The 18,448-nt window shown below is 41.2% G+C and overlaps 1 protein-coding gene across 2 annotated transcripts; it reads left to right on the plus strand.

The window, feature by feature from the left end:
• Positions 1–1,262: 1,262 nt before the first annotated feature.
• On the plus strand, positions 1,263–18,377 carry WDR75 (WD repeat domain 75). Of its 2 annotated transcripts, none has more exons than XM_064718277.1 (21): positions 1,263–1,725; positions 2,304–2,433; positions 3,168–3,233; positions 3,799–3,892; positions 4,482–4,606; positions 4,924–4,994; positions 5,302–5,415; positions 5,954–6,042; positions 6,819–6,977; positions 7,259–7,318; positions 7,408–7,523; positions 7,993–8,165; positions 8,960–9,123; positions 11,309–11,492; positions 12,897–12,991; positions 13,342–13,437; positions 13,984–14,153; positions 14,729–14,788; positions 15,842–15,985; positions 16,068–16,159; positions 18,018–18,377. In XM_064718277.1, exons 2-21 carry the CDS (start codon positions 2,428–2,430, stop codon positions 18,220–18,222), a joined length of 2,283 nt encoding a protein of 760 aa, XP_064574347.1. In that variant the 5' UTR covers positions 1,263–1,725; positions 2,304–2,427; the 3' UTR covers positions 18,223–18,377. The 2 variants fall into 2 exon arrangements, with proteins under 2 accessions (XP_064574347.1, XP_064574346.1); XM_064718276.1 differs by lacking the exon at positions 1,263–1,725 and adding an exon at positions 2,049–2,156.
• The last annotated feature ends 71 nt before the right edge of the window (positions 18,378–18,448 follow it).

Raw genomic sequence — 18,448 nt, forward strand, 5'->3', positions numbered from 1 at the left:
TTTGAATACAAAAATCTGCCATAGTGACCCAATCAAATTCACAGAAATGTTCCATTTTTAGAATAGCTCTACTAAAAACTTTGGGCAGCGTTACTTGGAACAATTACACAGAGAATCTACAGTTGAAAAAACTCTGTATATAATAACAAGTGAAATTGATACTGAAATCACATTAATTGTGGGTGCATTACTGGGTTTTCTGCTGAAGCGAGGGAAGGAAAACCGAATTAATTGTGCTGCTGGAAGCAGAGAAAGCCAGTGCTGAGAGCAGTGGCTGTGCTGTGGGGGAACAGTGCTCTGCACTGGTGCTGGGAGTTTATGGTTTATCACTCTGTGCTCCTGCCCTAGGATACATGTTTGGGGGTAGTCTTGGTCTCTACGTGGTTAATCAGCTTCAAAGCTTAGGGCAGACTCCTTAAAATAATAAAAATAAATGCACATCAGAAAAGCATATGCATTAAGATGCACAAGGTATTTGCCTTACTCCCTAATCAAGGAGAAGGATAAGTATGCTAAGTTCCTGTGTTTTAACAAACTTGACTACATTTAGTGGAGACCTGACAAAAGAGTCTCATTCACATAATAGTGTGGATTAAAGGGACCGGCTTTATCTGGAGACCTCAGCTTTTCCCCCCTCTGGCTTTACTCAGAGTCTGTGGCTCAGGGCCTGGACACGATGTACTGTCCCATACAGGAGGAGCACGAGGTTGCATCTGCCTTTGATTGTAAAATATTCACCAGAATGAGAGCACGACACAGCTGCTGCAGCCAAATGCAATTGAGGCAGCACTTGTAAATTGTGTTTTCAGCGCCGGAGAGAGCACACTGTTTAATTGCCGAAGCATCTGAGAATGGCAGCCAGGTTTCGGGGTGCACTGTGCCCTCTCACACCCATCCCCAGCTCCACATGACCACAACATATCACGGTGTGTGCTCCTGTCCCTGCAAAATCCTCACTAAACCTGCGAACTAGGGTTCAGCCAGCAGGGGAAGAAAAGGATTGACTTTACAGCGGGATGATCACAACCACCCGCTCACAGCGCACCTGTCCCTGTTATTGTCTGTGAAGGGCGACTGTTTGAAAACCAATTACAGGCATACCAGAGATACCTTCAATCGCCTAAACAGCCGCCAAAACTCCACAGCTGTGCAAGAACTGCAATTGCCATTCCGGAGCAGCAGTGAAGGGCGCAGACACCATAAATCACGCTGTACTCCAGACATTCGCATTGCTCCTGACAGCGGTTTTCCTCCCGATACGAGAACACGATGTGCTCAGTAACTCTGCAAACCCACAGCTCGTCCAAGTCGGCGAACAAGGCGGGGGTTTAGCAAAGCTTCCCCATCGGTTTCCTCTGCTCAGCCTTTCTGCTCACTTAAACAAGGGAGTTAGCGCATTTTTCTCCTCAGACAGGCGCAATTGCAGACCCAGGCAGAGAACTCTTCCTTACAGCCCGTGCCAGGCGCTGAGGCCAGGAGGGACCGGAGTGTGGGGTGGGGGGTAAAAGGGGCACAGCCCCTCACGGGCCGGCGCTCCCACCGCCTCTTAGCCTGGGAATGGCCGCGGGGAGCAGCCGGGGGAGGTCTCGGATGAAAACTCTGGTAGTGGGCACGGGCAACATGCCCGCAAGCTCCACAGCTCCCCACACTCACCGGAGCTCTGAGGGGCACTAGGCAGGGCACTAATGAAGGGCGGAGCACCCCGTAAAAATCACCCGTGGCCAGGTGAGGGCGGGCTCTGCTGCCAGGTAACCGGCGGGAGGACACAGTCTCAAGCTGTGCCAGCGGAGGTTCAGATGGGACATTAAGAAGAATTTCTTCAGAGAAAGTGGTTGTCAGGAGCTGCCCGGGGAGGTGGCAGCTCCTGGAGGTGTTTAGGGAGAGCCTGGATGCTGGGTGCCACGCTCCGGGTGATGGATGAGGCGGTTTTGGGGCCGCTCCCCTCCTGCGCCGCCCCGGAGTGTCCATGAGGGGGCGCGCGTGCAGCCCGCCCGCAGCACGCGGCGGCGGCGGCGGGGCCAATCAGCGCGGGGCGGGGCGGGGCTGGCGCGCGGGTGGCGGCGGGACAAGATGGTGTCGCCGGGCGCGCTCCGCGTGGTGCGCTGCGGCGGCGGCGGCCAGCGCGGCGCCAGGGCCGTGTTCTCCGCCGACTCCAAGCAAGTGCCACGGGGGGCCGGGGCTGCCGCGATCGGGGGGGGCTCCCGAGTTCCGGGCCGGGCTGTGCCCGCCGATGTCTCCGCGGCCTGCGGCTGCTCGGAGTGCCCGGGCCCCTTGGGCCGGGGTAACGGCGTTTCCCCCCGCAGGTACCTGCTGTACGCCTCGGGGGACTTCGTGAAGGTGCACAGCGTGAACACCGAGGAGACCCTGGGGCTCCTGTGCGGCCATGCCGACCTGGTGACCGGCATCCAGCTCAACCCACACAACCACATGCAGGTTTGCGGGGGGAGGTCCGGCTGGGGGTGGCCGGGCTGCCCCTGAGCCTTGTGTGCCACCGCCGGGGCTGGCTGGGGTTCGGGAAGGGGCTGGGAGTGGTTAGGGTGTCGTGGAGCTGATGTTTCGCTGAAATCTGACAAGAAGGGTAGAGCTATGTCAGTTTCCTACAGACACAAACGTGAAATGTCATGTGAATTTCACTCCTTGAATGGAATGACAACAAAACGGAAATACAGCAAAATTTCCGGTTGAAATTGATTGAAAGAGTAAAAGAACCGTATGAGAAGATCAGAAATACTGTGGTTGGTGTTCACCCATCTGTATCTGCTGGTAGTGATGCAGATGTGACTAAATCCCTTTAACTTGCCCAGTGGCTCCCTCTGCCCCCAGCCTGCCTTCCCTGTTCCTAGTTTGCTCGGGCTTTTTTGGTGTCTGGATATAAACCAGACTTATTTACCAAGAGGGACTGAGATAAGTCAGTGCATATCTTATGCATATTAGCTTTGTAAAACTGGATGTTCACATGGTGGGTATCTGTGCATTCACTCTTTGTGGCAATGTACATTTTGGACTAGAGTAATGATGTTGTGTTTGCACTTCATTTGACGTCAGCACAGGGCTGGTCTGTGTCATGTATTTTTTATTATTCAGTTACCTGGTTGTGATCTTAAGTAGAATCTGGCTTTGATACATTGATATTACTTATATAGTTGGTTTGGGTTTTTTTCCTTCAGGTCTATTCTTCCTCTCTTGATGGCACCATTAAGCTGTGGGACTTCATGGATGGCATTCCTATTAAAGTATGTTGAGTTATTCCTGTTAAGAGCATTTAAAAAACGGGCACAAATCAGTCTGAGATGGGTTGTTCTACTATGAACACAAACTAAAACCCATCTAATTATGGCAGTAAAGGGATGTGTGATGATGATAATGATGCAGATCCTTTTGGGGTGGGAGATGTACTGACATACTGACCTTGCTACCTGCTGCAGTTCTGAGTCCAGGGTAGCTCTGGGAAGTCTGCTGCAGTTTGGGATACACCCATAGGAATTGGTCCAGTGGCTTGAAAATGTGGGCTGCTTACTCTTGCTCATATTTTCTGCTAAATACCCACTTCTGGATATGCCTTCTGCTTTGTGTTAGGGATAAGATATCCTGAGGCTTTTCAGTAAATCTGATGTCTCATATTTCATTAGTTGTGTTTTAACATTTGTGTCAGTCCTTGATAGAATAAAGATGTATTTGTTTTAGAATTGAGAATTTTAATTAGTACGTGAACCTTTCTGTAAGACATTATTTCCTTATTTTAAAGACCTATACACAAATGTAGTAATTGTTGATTTCCTTCTCTTTTTTTTTCTTCAGACTTTCACTGTAGGATCCAAACTTCTGGCACTGTACGCGCTTGCCAGTGCTGAGGACTCAGTGTTTGTTGTCATTCCAAAGAAAGGTGAACGAGGTACAGTACAGGCAGCATCATCTATGTCATCTGTCATTCTGTGTCTGTGCTGCTGTCCCAGCAGTGAGCAGTGTGCTTCAAGAATGGGCTTTGATTAATTGTGAAATATTTTTTAAATCCTGTGGCAGATGTCTAGTACTGCAGTTTGTACCTCTTTCAATCTCCTTCTGTGACATGTATCATTCCAATATTTGTCTAGAAGAGTGCTTGTCTTTGCTTTTGAAGCATGTACTGCATGGTTGTGGTCTCACAGATGCAGTTCATCTTTGAGCAGTGCTCACCAAGGTTCAGGTTATACTGCTGAAGTTGGGTAGGAGTGCTGGGGATTATTCTCCCACCTTAGGCAGTATTACCATAAACAGATTTGTCCTATTCACAGCATGCCTAGGTATTTTTTAATGGGATTTTGTCTGCAATAAATACAGCTTGGCCTCACTGTGTACTAAAATATATTGCTACTCCAGAGCAAGAGCAAATACTGTGCAGCTTCCCTTGGATTCTCCTGCTTACACTTGCACTGACACCCACTGTCTCGTCCTCATTCTTCAGTACTACTGTTGGTTTCAGACAGATTTTTTTCTTTGGTCAGATACATTCCAGCTGGTCTCAGTTAAGCTGCCAAAAGGAGCAGGCCAGGATCTGGAAGGCAAGGAGCTCTCAGTGGTTCTGGATGGTGTGGGTGCATCATCAAAGCAAATTGCATTTGGAAGAGAAGTATGTTCACCTCTGGGTTTTTTTCTTCTCTGAGTGTTGGTTGGTTGGGTTTTTTTCCTCTCAAATGATATCTATACTGTTTATGCCTTTATACAAAGTACAGCAGTACTGAAACAAAACTAGAAGTAAATTAATCGGTGTAAGAACTATACTTTTTTAATATTACAAAAGCAAAAAAGAAACTTTGAGACCTAAAATGGGAAAGTATTTACTCAACGTCAGCTTATATGTTGTAAAGTATTTTGTAGTGAAACGTATTTTATTTTTTTCTATGTGAAAACTTAATCTGTATGTCCTAAATGGCTTGGCTTTAACAGGATTCATATGTGGTGTCAGTGAAGGATGTGGATCTCCAGGTTTATTTTTTTAAACGGAAATTGTTGAACAGGTAAGAATAAGAATGAAAATATCAGGTATTGATTCAATCTGATATATCCTAAATGGTTTTTAAATCATGATGTGTGCACACATGGTCTCATATTTGGTTTTCTGCTGGGGGATATGTAGTCATTATATGAGAGGAAAATAAGTCTGTCGCTATTTTTTGAGAGTGCATGTAACCATAACAACTTGAAAATGTTTAATTTTTCTAATCAGAATTATTTTTTATGTGCACTAGCTGATCCTTTTGAAGATTTGTTTCAGAAAAACCAACCTAATTCTTAAAATTAAAGTTCTTTTTTTAACTTTTGAAGGTTTTCTTTGAGTACAGCAAAGACAAAAGGAGACAATCGCTTCAGTTGTGTCGTGTGCCATCCTACAGAGGATTGCATTGCAACTGGCCATGCTGATGGAAAGATTCGCCTCTGGTACGTGGAGCTTGGTTAACTGTGCATCCCATGAGCTCCTCTGACTGTAGGAATTAAGTCAAACCTTAGCAAAGCAGTCTGATTTATCCTTAGCATTGCCATTTTCAGAAGTCAGAATGAGCAATGAACCTGCAGTGCTGACAGTCTATATGTCAAGTGGAAAAAATGCCTATGTTAAGTTATGCTCTGTTAAATCTAACCTTAGGTGTAAAAGGTAATGTGAGAACAGCTGAAATAACTCTTTATGGGCACATCTAAGGAGAGCACATCAGTGGAATACATGATTAGAAACACTACATGGTTAAGTTACTTCCAGGGCTGAGTTGCTCAGTATATCTAAGATATGAGGTGTGCACCAGGAAGTTTCTGAAAACCTGTAGTGTGGTTCCTTCCCTCCTTCTGCATCACTTGAGCATAGGATAAACCAGTCTAGAAGTTAGAGGACAGGATGATATAATTGATTCAGTTCAATATTTCCTTTGGTTTACTCTGTTGTTGATGTTGTGAGTAAACAATTGTTTTGTTCCTCTCCACACAGGAGGAATTTCCACCACAAGAAAGGATACACATATTCAGCACTGCACTGGCATCATGATACTGTCATGGATCTGGCTTATTCTTTGGAGGGTGAGTAAAAGAAAAATAAAAACCAAAACAAAGCAATAAGAAAAACCTTACCCAAAAATCTCCATCAAACAAACAAAACCTCAAATTTGAAGTGTTGCAGCAGACAAGGAAGAATCTGTAGAAGCTCCAAATTTGTACACTAACAAGTTAATTTCTAGAATTTTAAGTGTGTCCAGGAAGGATCTGAAATAAAAACTAAAGGAGTTATTTTTATATGCATTTTGATTGGCATTTATAATGTCAAATACCTTTCTCTTGTTGTAGAAGGAAAAATCTAACCCCTTATCTCACCTCTTCTCCCTCACCTCCACTCTTCCTCTCCTTCTTTTTTATTAATAGTAGTACTGATGAGTTCTTGCATCCAAATAAAACAAGTCAGTCTTGTCTGAGCTCAAACCTGCTGTCAGAAATAATACACTTCTGTTTGAATTGTGTGATCTGAACTATTCTTCTTAAGGTATTTCTTACTGCAGAGTACTTTTCACAGAAGGAGAACAATTTAGCCATATCCTAACACAAATATCCAGCTGATTCAGAAAGTGATGGGATCTACTACTCCCAAAGCATTGCTTAAATTTCACTGTAGACCAAGTTCCTGTTACTTAATCCAAGTTTCTCTAGCAATTTTAACAGGAGATAATGAAAAACATGTCTTCTCATTCTCAGTTTAAAAACTTTTGAGAAACTCATGCCTGTCTGTCATTGTAAAGACACAGGCTGCTGATTTCATTTATTTTTAAGCAAAACCTTTTAACTGTATTTTGTTGCTGGAAAAGGAACCAGGTTGCTGAGTGGTGGAGTTGAATCTGTTCTAGTCCAGTGGCACAATGAATCTTCATGCCAGAAGGATTTCCTGCCTCGTTTGGGGTCTCCCATAGAGTGCATCTCCCTGTCCTCTGACGGCGTTCTCTGCTGCACCCTGCACACCGACAACAGTAAGCCAAAACACATCCTAGCATCACTTCAGTGGAAATGCAAATCTGTATGAGCTTTATTTTGTTGATTTTGCATGAATTAACTAAGAACTGCATAAAATTTCATTAATTATCTGAAAAAACAGTTTCTTTTGCTCTTTGAAAGTTCTGTGAATTTGCTTGGTGACTGCTGTAACTTGGCTTTCCACTTTGGTGTCATAAATTGGGAAAAGATACATTTGCAGTACAGAAGGTTACAGTTCTTTCCCACCATGAAATGTGTGCCTTGCTTTCTCTTTCAGGAATTTCAATAATCAACAGCAACCTAAGGTTTTCCAGAAGTATTCAAGGGCTAATCAAAAGTAAGTGCAGTAAAATTTGTCTTCCACTTAGAGGGTGGAATGTATCACATGACATCTTTGGTCATTTGTCACCTGAATTTTGTTTCCAGGTAGGGATGTCAAGACTGGCCTAGTAGTTGATCCTAGAACCAAAGCTTTGGTCCTGAATGGAGAGCCAGGCCACTTGCAGTTCTATTCCCTCCAGACTGACCAACAATTGTTCAGTGTAAGTTGGATGGGCTTGTACCAAAACTTTAACTTACTCAGTCAAGTAGCTTGTGCATCAGGATTTATTTGAAGGCTTAATATGGCAAATGGGGAATAAAACCTTGCAGCTATCCCACAAGGCTGGATTCCAGGCTGACATGTTCTTGGCTTTATCTCTATTCATGTGCTAAGCAAATCTAAGTATTGATACTGAAAAAAGTACTTTAAAACAACATGCTATCCTGTTAAATGCCAAAAATTTGTAGGTAAAACACCTTCAAATTATTTTTCATTCTTTCCTACACTTTGCATCGCTGTGGAATGTACACGCTCTAATTCTGCTTTCCCCACACATTGGCATACTTCTTCATGCCACAGCCCAGTCAGGTCTAACTGGAGCCCTCAGAACATCCTTTCTCCGTGGTTTCATGAGTGGTATCTCTTCCAGCTGCAGCTGAATTTGACTCCCCTGTGGGCTTGCTTTGCAGCTGGACATCGTGCAGCGGCAGTACATCCACCAGGCGGGCCTGAAGCAGTCGGACCTGGTGAAGGTGGCGTTCAGCGCCCGGGGCACCTGGCTGGCCACGGTGGAGGAGAGCGAGGAAGTGGCTGACCCCGAGCTGCAGCTGAAGCTGTGGTTCTACACTGAAGAAACACAGAGGTAATGGTAACAGCTGGCCTTCCAGCTGCCAGTCACACAAATCCCTGCACACAGATTGCCTTGCAAAGGCAGAGTTTTCCCAGATCTGGGAAGTTACCGCGCACACAGCAGCATCTGCAGCAGAGCACAGAGTTGCACTGAATACACACACGAAATAATTGCTCTGGATTTATTTTACTTACAGTAATTAGAGACTATTGTAACCATGGGACTTCAATTCACATAATTTCTTGGTATTAAAAATCATGGACCTGACAGAATGATTCTGTAGCTCATATAGTTTTCCCACCTCTGTGTAATCCATCATTAGTTGATTAGTCCTTCTCCAGAAGATTCAGAAGATGATAACTTTATTGTTGGTTTTTGTCTTTAGCTAACATATGCATTAATAGCCTTTCTTTAATTTTCCTTTCCTGGTTAATTGCCTTTCCTTAATTTTCTTATTTAAAAAATTGCATTTTGACTACAAATTATTTTCTTAAAGAAACAAGGTAAAAGAAAAGATCTTACTACACAGATAAACCATGTTACTGATTTTCTAAGTACTGGAAAGACTGCCCAGGTTCAGGCTGAGTATTTGAGAGATGCTTGCCTGCTGATAATTTTTGGTGCTGGGCTACTGTATGGAAGCCATTAGGGAAACCTGATCTTTAATGCTGTAGCATTTAGCAGTGTTAATTACAAATTCCTTTGATTGCTCTTCTCCCTGCCCATTCCAGAATCCGCTTGAACTGAAGTCTTCCCCAGGTTCCAAATGAAATAGAATGGCAAACTTTTGCTTTCTTTTCCTACAGCTTTGCACTGAACACCAGAATAAACACACCCCATGACAACCACATCACAGACATGTGCTTTCGTGACATGGATGAACTGGGAGATGACTCTCTCATCCTGGTAACAACTGGCAGAGACTGTGTGTTTAAAGTCTGGGTGATGGTAGGAGACTCTGATCCAGAAGGTAAGCATGGCCAAAAAATAACTTACTTCATCTTGTAACATAGAACTGTAAGAATAACCTGAGCTGGAAATTACCTGTGTTGCCATTTGAAGTCATGCTCTACAAATCAAGACCCTGCTTTTATTTGCTTAGTCCCCTGCATTGATCTGCTTCTGCTGCTGCATGAAGTATTGTGTTCTCCTGAGCATCCTGTGATGGAGTTCTGCCATAGTTCCATAGTATTAGTTTGGTCTGGAGTTTCCTGATATAACCAAAGACCTTGGCAAGCTGCTGCAGAAGGGAGTGGCAGCCTGTTCATTGGTTAAAGAACTATTTGTGGTAGTGATTTTTCCATGCTGAGAGAATGGATTTTTGTCAGTCCTCTGGGTTGGCTTTTCCTTTGAGAATCTTGCTCAAAGGAGCAGGATACAGAAATGTGTCAGTCTGTTTGAGCTTAGTGTAAAATAAGAGCGCTTTTGCAATTCAACATATCTATCACTTCAGAGTTCATTTTTTGAACATCCTTCCTTTCCATTAGGTACTTGAACATCATAGAATGGGTATTTAGATATTTCTGATATTTCTGGTATTTTTAATAACTAAATTTAACCTCTTGAAAGACATGCTGATGTTCACTTCTTTCAAACACACCATCTGTGTATGTTTATTGATTGCTCTGTATGCCTTTGGACATGAAATACAAAAGATTTCCAACATATTAATGTCTTTTTACTTCAATGTTATTACAGTGTCAGGGACACTTCAGTGAGTTGGCACTTTGCTGCCACTTAGCTGTCTTGTTATTTCATGTTCCTGAGTAGCTGTGATAGTGGTGTTGCTGGACTGCTTGCAGTTTAGTAATCTGTTTGTCTTTTCATGGGCAGGTGAGAACATGTTCAAAAGTACTTTAGAGCTACTAGGGTTTCCATTTGGCAGACTTTGCCAGACTTTCTCTTTCCAAGCTCTTTATCCCTCAGCTGTGGCTGCTGATGAGAAGAAAGGCAAACCTTGTGTCATACACTGTATTAGTAGTAATCTCCCCAGTGGTATCTGAAAGTGTGTTTGGGTTTGCTTTTTTTCATAAATTATTCTGAGGCTAAATTATATCTTAACTTAATGAGCAGATACTTTGATCTTGAGTATAGTGTCAGTTGGGGATGAAACTTAATTTTCTTTTTCCTTCCACAAAATAGTTTTGTCTCTGCTGACTGGCCTCATCAGGGTGTTTGTATTTGAGGTGACTGCAGGGTTTCTTGGCATATGTGAAAGTACCAATTAGTGGTGGCTGCTGTGGTGTATTTGCCCAGTGGGGCAGAGTAGGAATGCTCAGGTAGAAAACTTGACATGCTGCAGCTTTTCTGCAGCAAATACTGATTTAGCAAAGAGCTCCTCAGTTGAGTTCATTCTGGTATGTGTTCATTGCAGCAGGTCTCTTGCTGGGCCCCTAGATGGTGCCATGCACTTGGAAGTGCTCAATCGTTTCTGGCTTTTTTTTTTTTTTTACAGGCAGGTCTTTTAATCATCAACTTTTAGCCATTATATAAAGGGTAGCTTAGCATAAGGTGATTTTCCTTTTTTTCCTCATCCTACTCAAATATTTTAAAAGCATGCTGTAGGAATTATTTTATACTGGGAAATGTATGTTAATGTGGTAAGTACATCACTTTGCTCCAGTTTATTTTCTGGTAACTATCAAGAGTGGGAAATGTGTCCAAACAGAATGCAATGGCAGATGAACCAACAGAAGGAAGCATGCTGGTGGGTCACTTGATGATCCTCAAATCCTCTGTAAGTGAACCATGAGCTTTGTTGGACTCAAATGCAAGCTGTGTTCAGATTTTGAGTGATGCTCCTGTGTTCTTGCTAGAGTTATGACAGAACAATTTTTACAGAAAAATAAGTATTGAATCTACTTGGGTATCATTTTACCTAAGCTCTGCCTCTGTGAGAGCACAGTTAATGGAGCTGGCAAACTAAGCATGAATATTGTACCATGTCAGTCTCAAGGTTCTCTGTTCAAATGCAAAACTGAGGACAAATTCAACCCCTACCAGCTATTTCTCATATTAAAACAGGGCAGACTCTCTCTACTCTTCAAAAATTGTGAAAGAAAACTGCCTTGCCTCGAGCCTGTTCTGCAGTAATAATTGACTTCTTCTTTCTTCATGTATGGACTTGAATTAACTGGCTTGTTCATTCAATGCAGCACACCAGAGTGTGAGCTGGAGCTGTGACTTTGTGGGCAGCTACCACAACTACCAAGCTACAAACTGCTGCTTCTCAGAAGATGGCTCTTTGCTGGCTGTTAGCTTTGAAGAAACTGTCACTGTATGGGATTCACTTACTTGGGATCTTAAGTGTACATTTTGCCATCCACCTGGAAATATAAGGTACATTTTTCATCTGCTCTTTTATATCTCATTTGAACTCTGAGAAAGAAAGAATCCATTCATAGCAGTCCAAGACCTTGTATATGTTCATAAACGTATACACATAAACATTGAATTTATCAGTCTTAAATTCATATATAGAAAATACTAAAATGGCTTTTAGGTGTTGGTTAAAAATAAGATTGAGCACTGCACTTCCTTCTTACTTGTTTGTCTCTTGTACCTCTCATCCTTGAATCTGTATCATGGAGCACACAAGTAGTGTGTTGATAGCACTTCTCTTTTCCCCCATTAATCCAGGGGTGAATAAAGTCCTGGAAAAATGTAAATGCAAACAGTTGGTTCATTATTTGCGTATGTATGCATGCAAATGGAAATTAGTTCATCATGCCTTTATGGTTTATTGATATTACCTGTACTATGAAATACATATGTTCAACCTCTGTAACCTCTGTTCAAAAATCCATGTTTTCCTGGCAGACTATTCCAGCAATGCTCTGTTGTATGCTGTCATGATAAAAGACATCAACATTGTATGGTCACAATATTTTAAAGACTCTTGGCACAAAGAATCATGGCAACATACAGAGGTTTCTCCCTTCCATGTGCTGTGTGTATATTTGTAAGCTTTTCTTTTGTGTGATGAAATCTGTTTTGTGCTCGTCCTCTAAGATTAGAAATTGAGAAATGTTATTCTGAAACTGCTGTGGAGGAAAGTTGTGGGAGGCATGTGAGCCACCAGCTTGGTGCAGTGGCAAGTTTTTCCCAGGCCAGCTGCCTCCTCTTATAACCTTTACTATTTGTTATATTAAAAGGAAATCAGTTACTCTAGGAATATAAAGAATTGCTGTATTACTTGCATAATGTCAAAGGGCTTTGCTTTAATATACAAATTCTGTCCCTTATTAGCTTTTTTTAAAATCTTTTATCATTACAAGTCCTAAGGCTGTTCTGTTATTCTCAAACAAGAGACTGAGAAATTAAATCACATGCTGTCTTCAACTGGAGTTCTAATAACCCTTTTTAAACTACTTCGCTCATTCTAGTTCCTAAACAATAGTAGGGCTTCTTTAAATATTAAATTATTTTCCAATCCCAGTGTGAATACTTAAAATTATGTATGGGTTTGTAATTTATTTTAGAGTTTTAAATCCCTCCTTTATATTGGAACGCTGTAGAAACATCCTTACATATTTATGCACACTTTAAATTATCAGATTTATGTGATAGTTGTGTGTGGAGTTTCATGCCACTTGAGGTGAATGCAAAAAGCAAACTTTGGATTTAGATACCAAAACTAAATCATAACTAAATGGTTTTTGTGACTTGTGAGTAATTGCTACATAGAAAAACAAAGATAAACTCTGAAGGTGACTAATTTGTTTTGATTTTTTACTTCTGTAGGAACATCTGCTTTGGGAGACTAACATGTTCCAAGTACCTTATTGGTGCCACTGATTATGGCTTTCTGTGTTGCTGGAACCTGCTCACTTGTGCATGTAAGATCAGCTTGAACGTGTGCTAAAGTAATTTATTGCTTGAAATTACTGTGAAACCTTGAAATCATTCTAGTTCAGTGTGAAAATGAGATTATTTTCATACTTAGGAGAATATCCTGTCCATGTGCATGTGCTTTGTGTGTGCAGAACTAAATCTTGGGTTAGGTGAACGATAACCCAGTAATAGTAATTTCTTACACTTGTGTAGGAGTTGGTAGCATTTGTGGGTTTTTATTCACCAGGGAATGAGTGGAGCTGCTTCTTCCAGCAGCTAAGGCCCTGTGTGGTGTTTGCTTGACCTTTTGTTTGGCTCCTTTTCACCTCTGCCTCTTGCTGTGCTTGCTTTTCAGTGGAGTGGAATGCCCACCTCAATGTCGTGGTTCTGCAACCTGATCCCCTTTCTGAGCACATTGCTGCAGTCTCATGGCTCTCCAAAGAGTCCAGCTGTAAGTACAAAGCCTTCTTTCACTAGTCATGATCAGCAGAATTTAAAACTGGGGAAGCACAATTCCTAGAAAAGGTTTTCTTAGACCATGAGAGCTGGAGAGGGACTTCAGTGGGTGCTTGCACCTGTGGGAACTGAGCCATATCTGGCAGCAGCATTCAGATAAAGTGTGTTACCTTTTCTTCCAGCTGGTACTTTCAGGTACAGGATAGATCTCAGGATTAACCACACTTTCTGGGTGAGGGTCTCAAATGTTCTTGACCCTCTCTTGTAAATGCAGAACTATGCAGCTACATTTTAGAGCTCTGACAATAAATTAAGATAACTCTTCCTACAGAAATGTTAATTTCCAAGTGTGTTCTCTGGACTGGAGTATTGTGAAAGGTCCCTTCTGTTATTGACTAAAGTTAGCCAGTTATATTCCTGTGAAGTGGTGCTTGGAGGCAATCCTGTCCAGCTTTCCTGGCTGTGATATGCAGGGCTTTGACAGCTAGCCAGGAGCATAAGAATTTCCTGATTTAAAAAGAAGGTATTTTTGGTTTTGCAGTGTTTGTGTTTAAACCAAGTGAGCCATGGCCAGTCTACATCCAGAGAAATCTTTGTAAAGACAAGATCCTGCTTGCTGCCTTCGTTCCAAGAGATGAACCTGAAATGATTAGCTCAGAAAAATACCTTTGGCTGAGAAAATCCCAGCTGTTTTTTCTTACAGATACACAAGTAAGGAATAGTAATTGGTAGGTGGTTCCTGGGGAAAAACTGTTTTCTTTGAAATGGATTGATGGGAAATCAGAGTTCTGCTTATGAGCATAGAAGTTCCTTTTTTGATTTCATGTCATTGTAAGCTGTGCTTTGTTGAAAGCTTTTAACTGCCAAAACAGCCTAAGATCAAAATTATTTACTGGTTTTCTACTATTCTTGTGAATAGTTTTATGCTGCTTCATTGATACAAGAGACTAGATAACATGGGAACATTGTCTGTGCTGTTTAACTTAAACAAGCACCTAGAAGCTGTATGGATTATTGCTGATTATTCACATGTTCCATGTGATACTCAGTTTCCCTGTAATTTCTGGATGGGGTTTTTGTTTGTTTTCCCAAAAAGCCCATAGAACCTTTAGGTCCATTCTTGCTTCTCTTCAGTTTCTTTACAAAATAAAGATGAAGAGATGGTTTTCCTCTTCCACTTGACTGATAAAACTTTTGGGCCAGTTGGAAGCTTCTGTAGGCAAGCTATGTAAATATAGAAAGCAGTTTCACATATGATAACTCTGCTACATCCTTCTGTATTTTAGGAGCTGATGACACTTAGCACAAAGCCTCTGGAAGAAAGGCTCACACCATCAAGCAAACAGGTACCTCTCATAGAACTTCTGACTGAGATGGGCAGGGCAATTCAAAATTCTGATGGTTATTTTGTCATATTGAAATTCCCTTTTGTCATGAAAATGCTCACCAGATCCTTACCTGGGGTCACAGGCACTTAGCTGAAGGGGCAGTAATCTGTATTTGCTTATTTTTTAACAAGAAGTGCTGTTTGCAAAATTTTTTTTAAGTATCAATGAGCTACTCCATTTCCCATGGGGGGAAAAATCATAATTTTCTAAAATATTCAGGTTATACAAATGAAGCAAAATGTTTGAGTAAGCTCTTATCTTGGTTTCTGTAACACTTGGAACCTTGAGTGTGGTCTGAACTGTGAGGATGAACAGTTGTCAGTCAATTGTGATTTACTTGTGAGAAGGAGTTCCAGAATTGCATTCCAATACGTATTTCTGTGGAGAAGTAGTCTGGGAAATTGGATTTTTTTTTTTTTAATTCACTTTGAAGAAGTTAAAACTGTAACAGCAGCATTTGATTGATTTGGTTGGTCAGTTAACTAGATCAAAGTAGAAGTTAGTGTCTTTCTAATACAAAATGCTGTGGGACCGTGGGCATAAACAATCAGTTTCTTTGGAGGGTGGGAAAATAATGTGGTGTTCAGATAAACATATATTGATGCAGGAAAATGCCAAAAGTCAAGGTGCCATGTTTTGCTTCCCATTGTACAATTGTATCTCTCTGCACATGATGCTGGAGTATAAATCATCTTTTGGTTCTGTGAAATCAGAAAACCCATCCTTTGGTTTTCTGGCACATGCACCACCTTCCATACTTGGAAGTTAACAGGTACACCAGCAAACTAAAATCCAGTGTTCTTGGGGCCCAATTCTGGAGAGTTTTGTAACCCTCTGTGCAGGATTCTCTCCAGACACCTGACAGAGAATGAGTACAAAGAACCACATAGCTCAGTTGAGTTAAATTTGAGTGTAGGCTTTTTTCACTTGGGTTTATTCTGAATTTTGGTAACTTAAAAGGAGATAGAACTTAGAATTGTGACACTAAAATCCTACTTACATTTTTTCAAGCTGGCAGTAGAAGAAAGTCTTCCTGTGACACCATTTAGTGTGCTGCTGGGAAAGCACAGACGTCAGCAAGCACAGGAGGATACAGACCTTGGAAAACCAGTTGTTCATAATAAGCAGGAGCAAGCTTCACCTGCTGTCAAAGAGGTAGGAGTAATTACAATAAAAGTAATTACAAGCAAAATCATGACAAACAGTCTTTCATAAAGCTTTTGTTCTATCTTTGCAGCTTTTGCACACTCCAGCACACGTTTTGCCATCTGCTTCCTTCCTCTGCACTATATTTATTAACTCATTGCTCATCTCCAAAGAGAACAAAAGGTAAGAAAAGTTCAAGAATTCTCCTTAGTTATCAAAGTTACTTTAAATTATGTCAATCTTTGTTTGAAGTGTAAAAGCAGTTTTCCAGCACTTTATCTATTCAGTAATTTAGTAGAATACTTCAGTGTGGTAATGGTCTGGCTATTTAGTGTATTGGCTCTTCTGTTGCTGTTACTTTTGCTGGGTTTTGCCTAATGTGCTTATATGCAAAACACTGCCTTTTACACTCAGATGTTCTTTATGAATTTAACTTTATTCCAGGGACTTAATGGCTTTTTAGTGCTATTTTTGGTTCAATATTAGATTCTCAACTTTATTTGAAATTCCTATGACTTGCTGCATAATTCTTGGTTTCAGTTTCTAGCTACACCACTAAGTTAGAAGCTTGATCTTAAGAATTGGTTTAGAACTCAAATGTCATTTCTAATTAAGCTACAGAATAAAAGGTTATACTGTAAGCACATCTAAGTTTGGCTTACAGTGCATTAATGCCAGTTTAATAGAGTAGTTAGATAGGTACTTAAAATTGTAGCTTTCTCCTTTAGGATCAAAGGAATGCAGGCACAGGGATTATGACAGTGCCCTTGTACTAGGATTAATATCTTGTCACTTACACTGAAGCCAGTTCAGTGATTGCATTTTTGTGCCATGTGTTCTTTAAAATGCTTCATTAGACTCTGCCAGGCCGGGGATGAAAGCCTGTCCTTGCAGTCAGGTGTTGGTGTGGGTTTGTCAGATGGGTGAGTGGGAGGTTCACAGGGCCAGGGCTCACCAGGAACAGTCACAGCCCCTGAGTGCCCTGGGTTCTGCCCTGCAGCCTGTTCTGGGTCCTGCCACTGCTGCAGGATCTCTGACTGCACAGCACAACAAAACAGCCACACAACAGTGGCAGAAATCTGATACATGGGAACTTGCATCTAGTTTCAGTCCTGAAGAATGTGGGAGTTCAGTGACCTGTGTAAATATTTGCACTTGCAGAGCTTGTACTTTGACAGCAGTGACTGCTGTGGCTGTGCATTTAAAGGTACATGTAATTGTAAGCATTGGGCCCTTGAAGATTGATCACAATTTATCAGTGTATATATTATACAGTTGGACATATTATTAGCATTAAATGCTTCTATTTTCCTTGGCAATATGATATTACTGTGTGCTTCTCCATTTACATTTTGTTAGAACAGAGGGTTTTTAGAAGGCCAGTACTGTTTGTTTTGCCATGCAGTTCACTCTTAATAGATCTGGACTATTTATACAACAGACACTTGAATTAATACTATTAATTAATGCTTTTTAAATTTTAACAGTTCCATATAATTTGTTGGAATTGTGCTTTCTACTTCAGCACAGGCTTAAAACTCCTGAACTCAGAAGGGAATGGCCACTTTAAACATCTCTCTACGTTTAGAGAACAAAAAAACAAGCAACCAAAGAATTTTTTTCTTTCCTAATAACACTCTAGGTATTTTTAAGACCAAGTGACCCTTTTCAGATTTGAAAGAGAACAATGACCTTCTTGAATACTGTCTCATCTACCAGTATATCCAACATTTCTGATCCTGTAGGACTGCAATGTTGTAACATTTGTCATAATGCTGACTTGCCTGCTCTGCAGTTACCTATTATATTTCAAGAAAAAAAACTATTTTAAGTTTACTTAGAGGAGAGCTATTTAAAAAATGGCTTGAAATTGAGATGGCAAGACAAGTATAGTAGGTAGACTGAAAGGAAAAAGGTAGATTGAAATGAAAAAAAAAAGATAAAATCTTGTTTACTTAGTTGTTTACATGATACTTCTCCCCTTTAGTACTGTAGTATGTGAGAGTACCTATTAATTGGGTTGTTTCCAACCATCTTCCAGTGCTGAAGAAGTTGCTGATGAAGTAGAAATGGAAAGTGAAAAAGCAGAGGATGATTCAGATGAGGAAGATGTCACAGCAATGGAACAACAGGATACAAGCCATATGGAATTATTAGGAGAGATTACATGTAAACTGTCTAAATCCCAGGAAAAGGAGCTACGAAAAATAAGAAAAATGGACTACAGCTGGATATCAGCCTTCTAAACAGACATCTTACTTTTTTTATACTGCAAGTTGAAGCTTTGTGGATTAAATATTCTTTTAAATTTTTTTCAGGTCCTCTGGCCAAAAATTTTATCAGCTTCTCTTTCCAAAGGAATGCGAAACAAGGGGGAGTGATTAAAGTTTTGAAAAGCTGATTCTGCTCTTAGTTTATTACTGATTCTCTGTGACCTTAGAAAATGCTTAACCTGGCTTGGGGGCTCCCCAC

Source organism: Zonotrichia leucophrys, chromosome 7 (assembly GCF_028769735.1).
Source record: "Zonotrichia leucophrys gambelii isolate GWCS_2022_RI chromosome 7, RI_Zleu_2.0, whole genome shotgun sequence".
Classification (NCBI taxonomy): Eukaryota; Metazoa; Chordata; class Aves; order Passeriformes; family Passerellidae; genus Zonotrichia; species Zonotrichia leucophrys.

Coding starts and splice junctions, on each gene's coding strand:
- WDR75 (XM_064718276.1), top strand. CDS start 2,071: ATGGTGTCGCCGGGCGCGCTCCGCGTGGTGCGCTGCGGCGGCGGCGGC. Junction 2,434..3,167: donor ACCCACACAACCACATGCAG/GTTTGCGGGGGG, acceptor TTTTTCCTTCAG/GTCTATTCTTCCTCTCTTGA. Junction 8,166..8,959: donor TACACTGAAGAAACACAGAG/GTAATGGTAACA, acceptor CTTTTCCTACAG/CTTTGCACTGAACACCAGAA.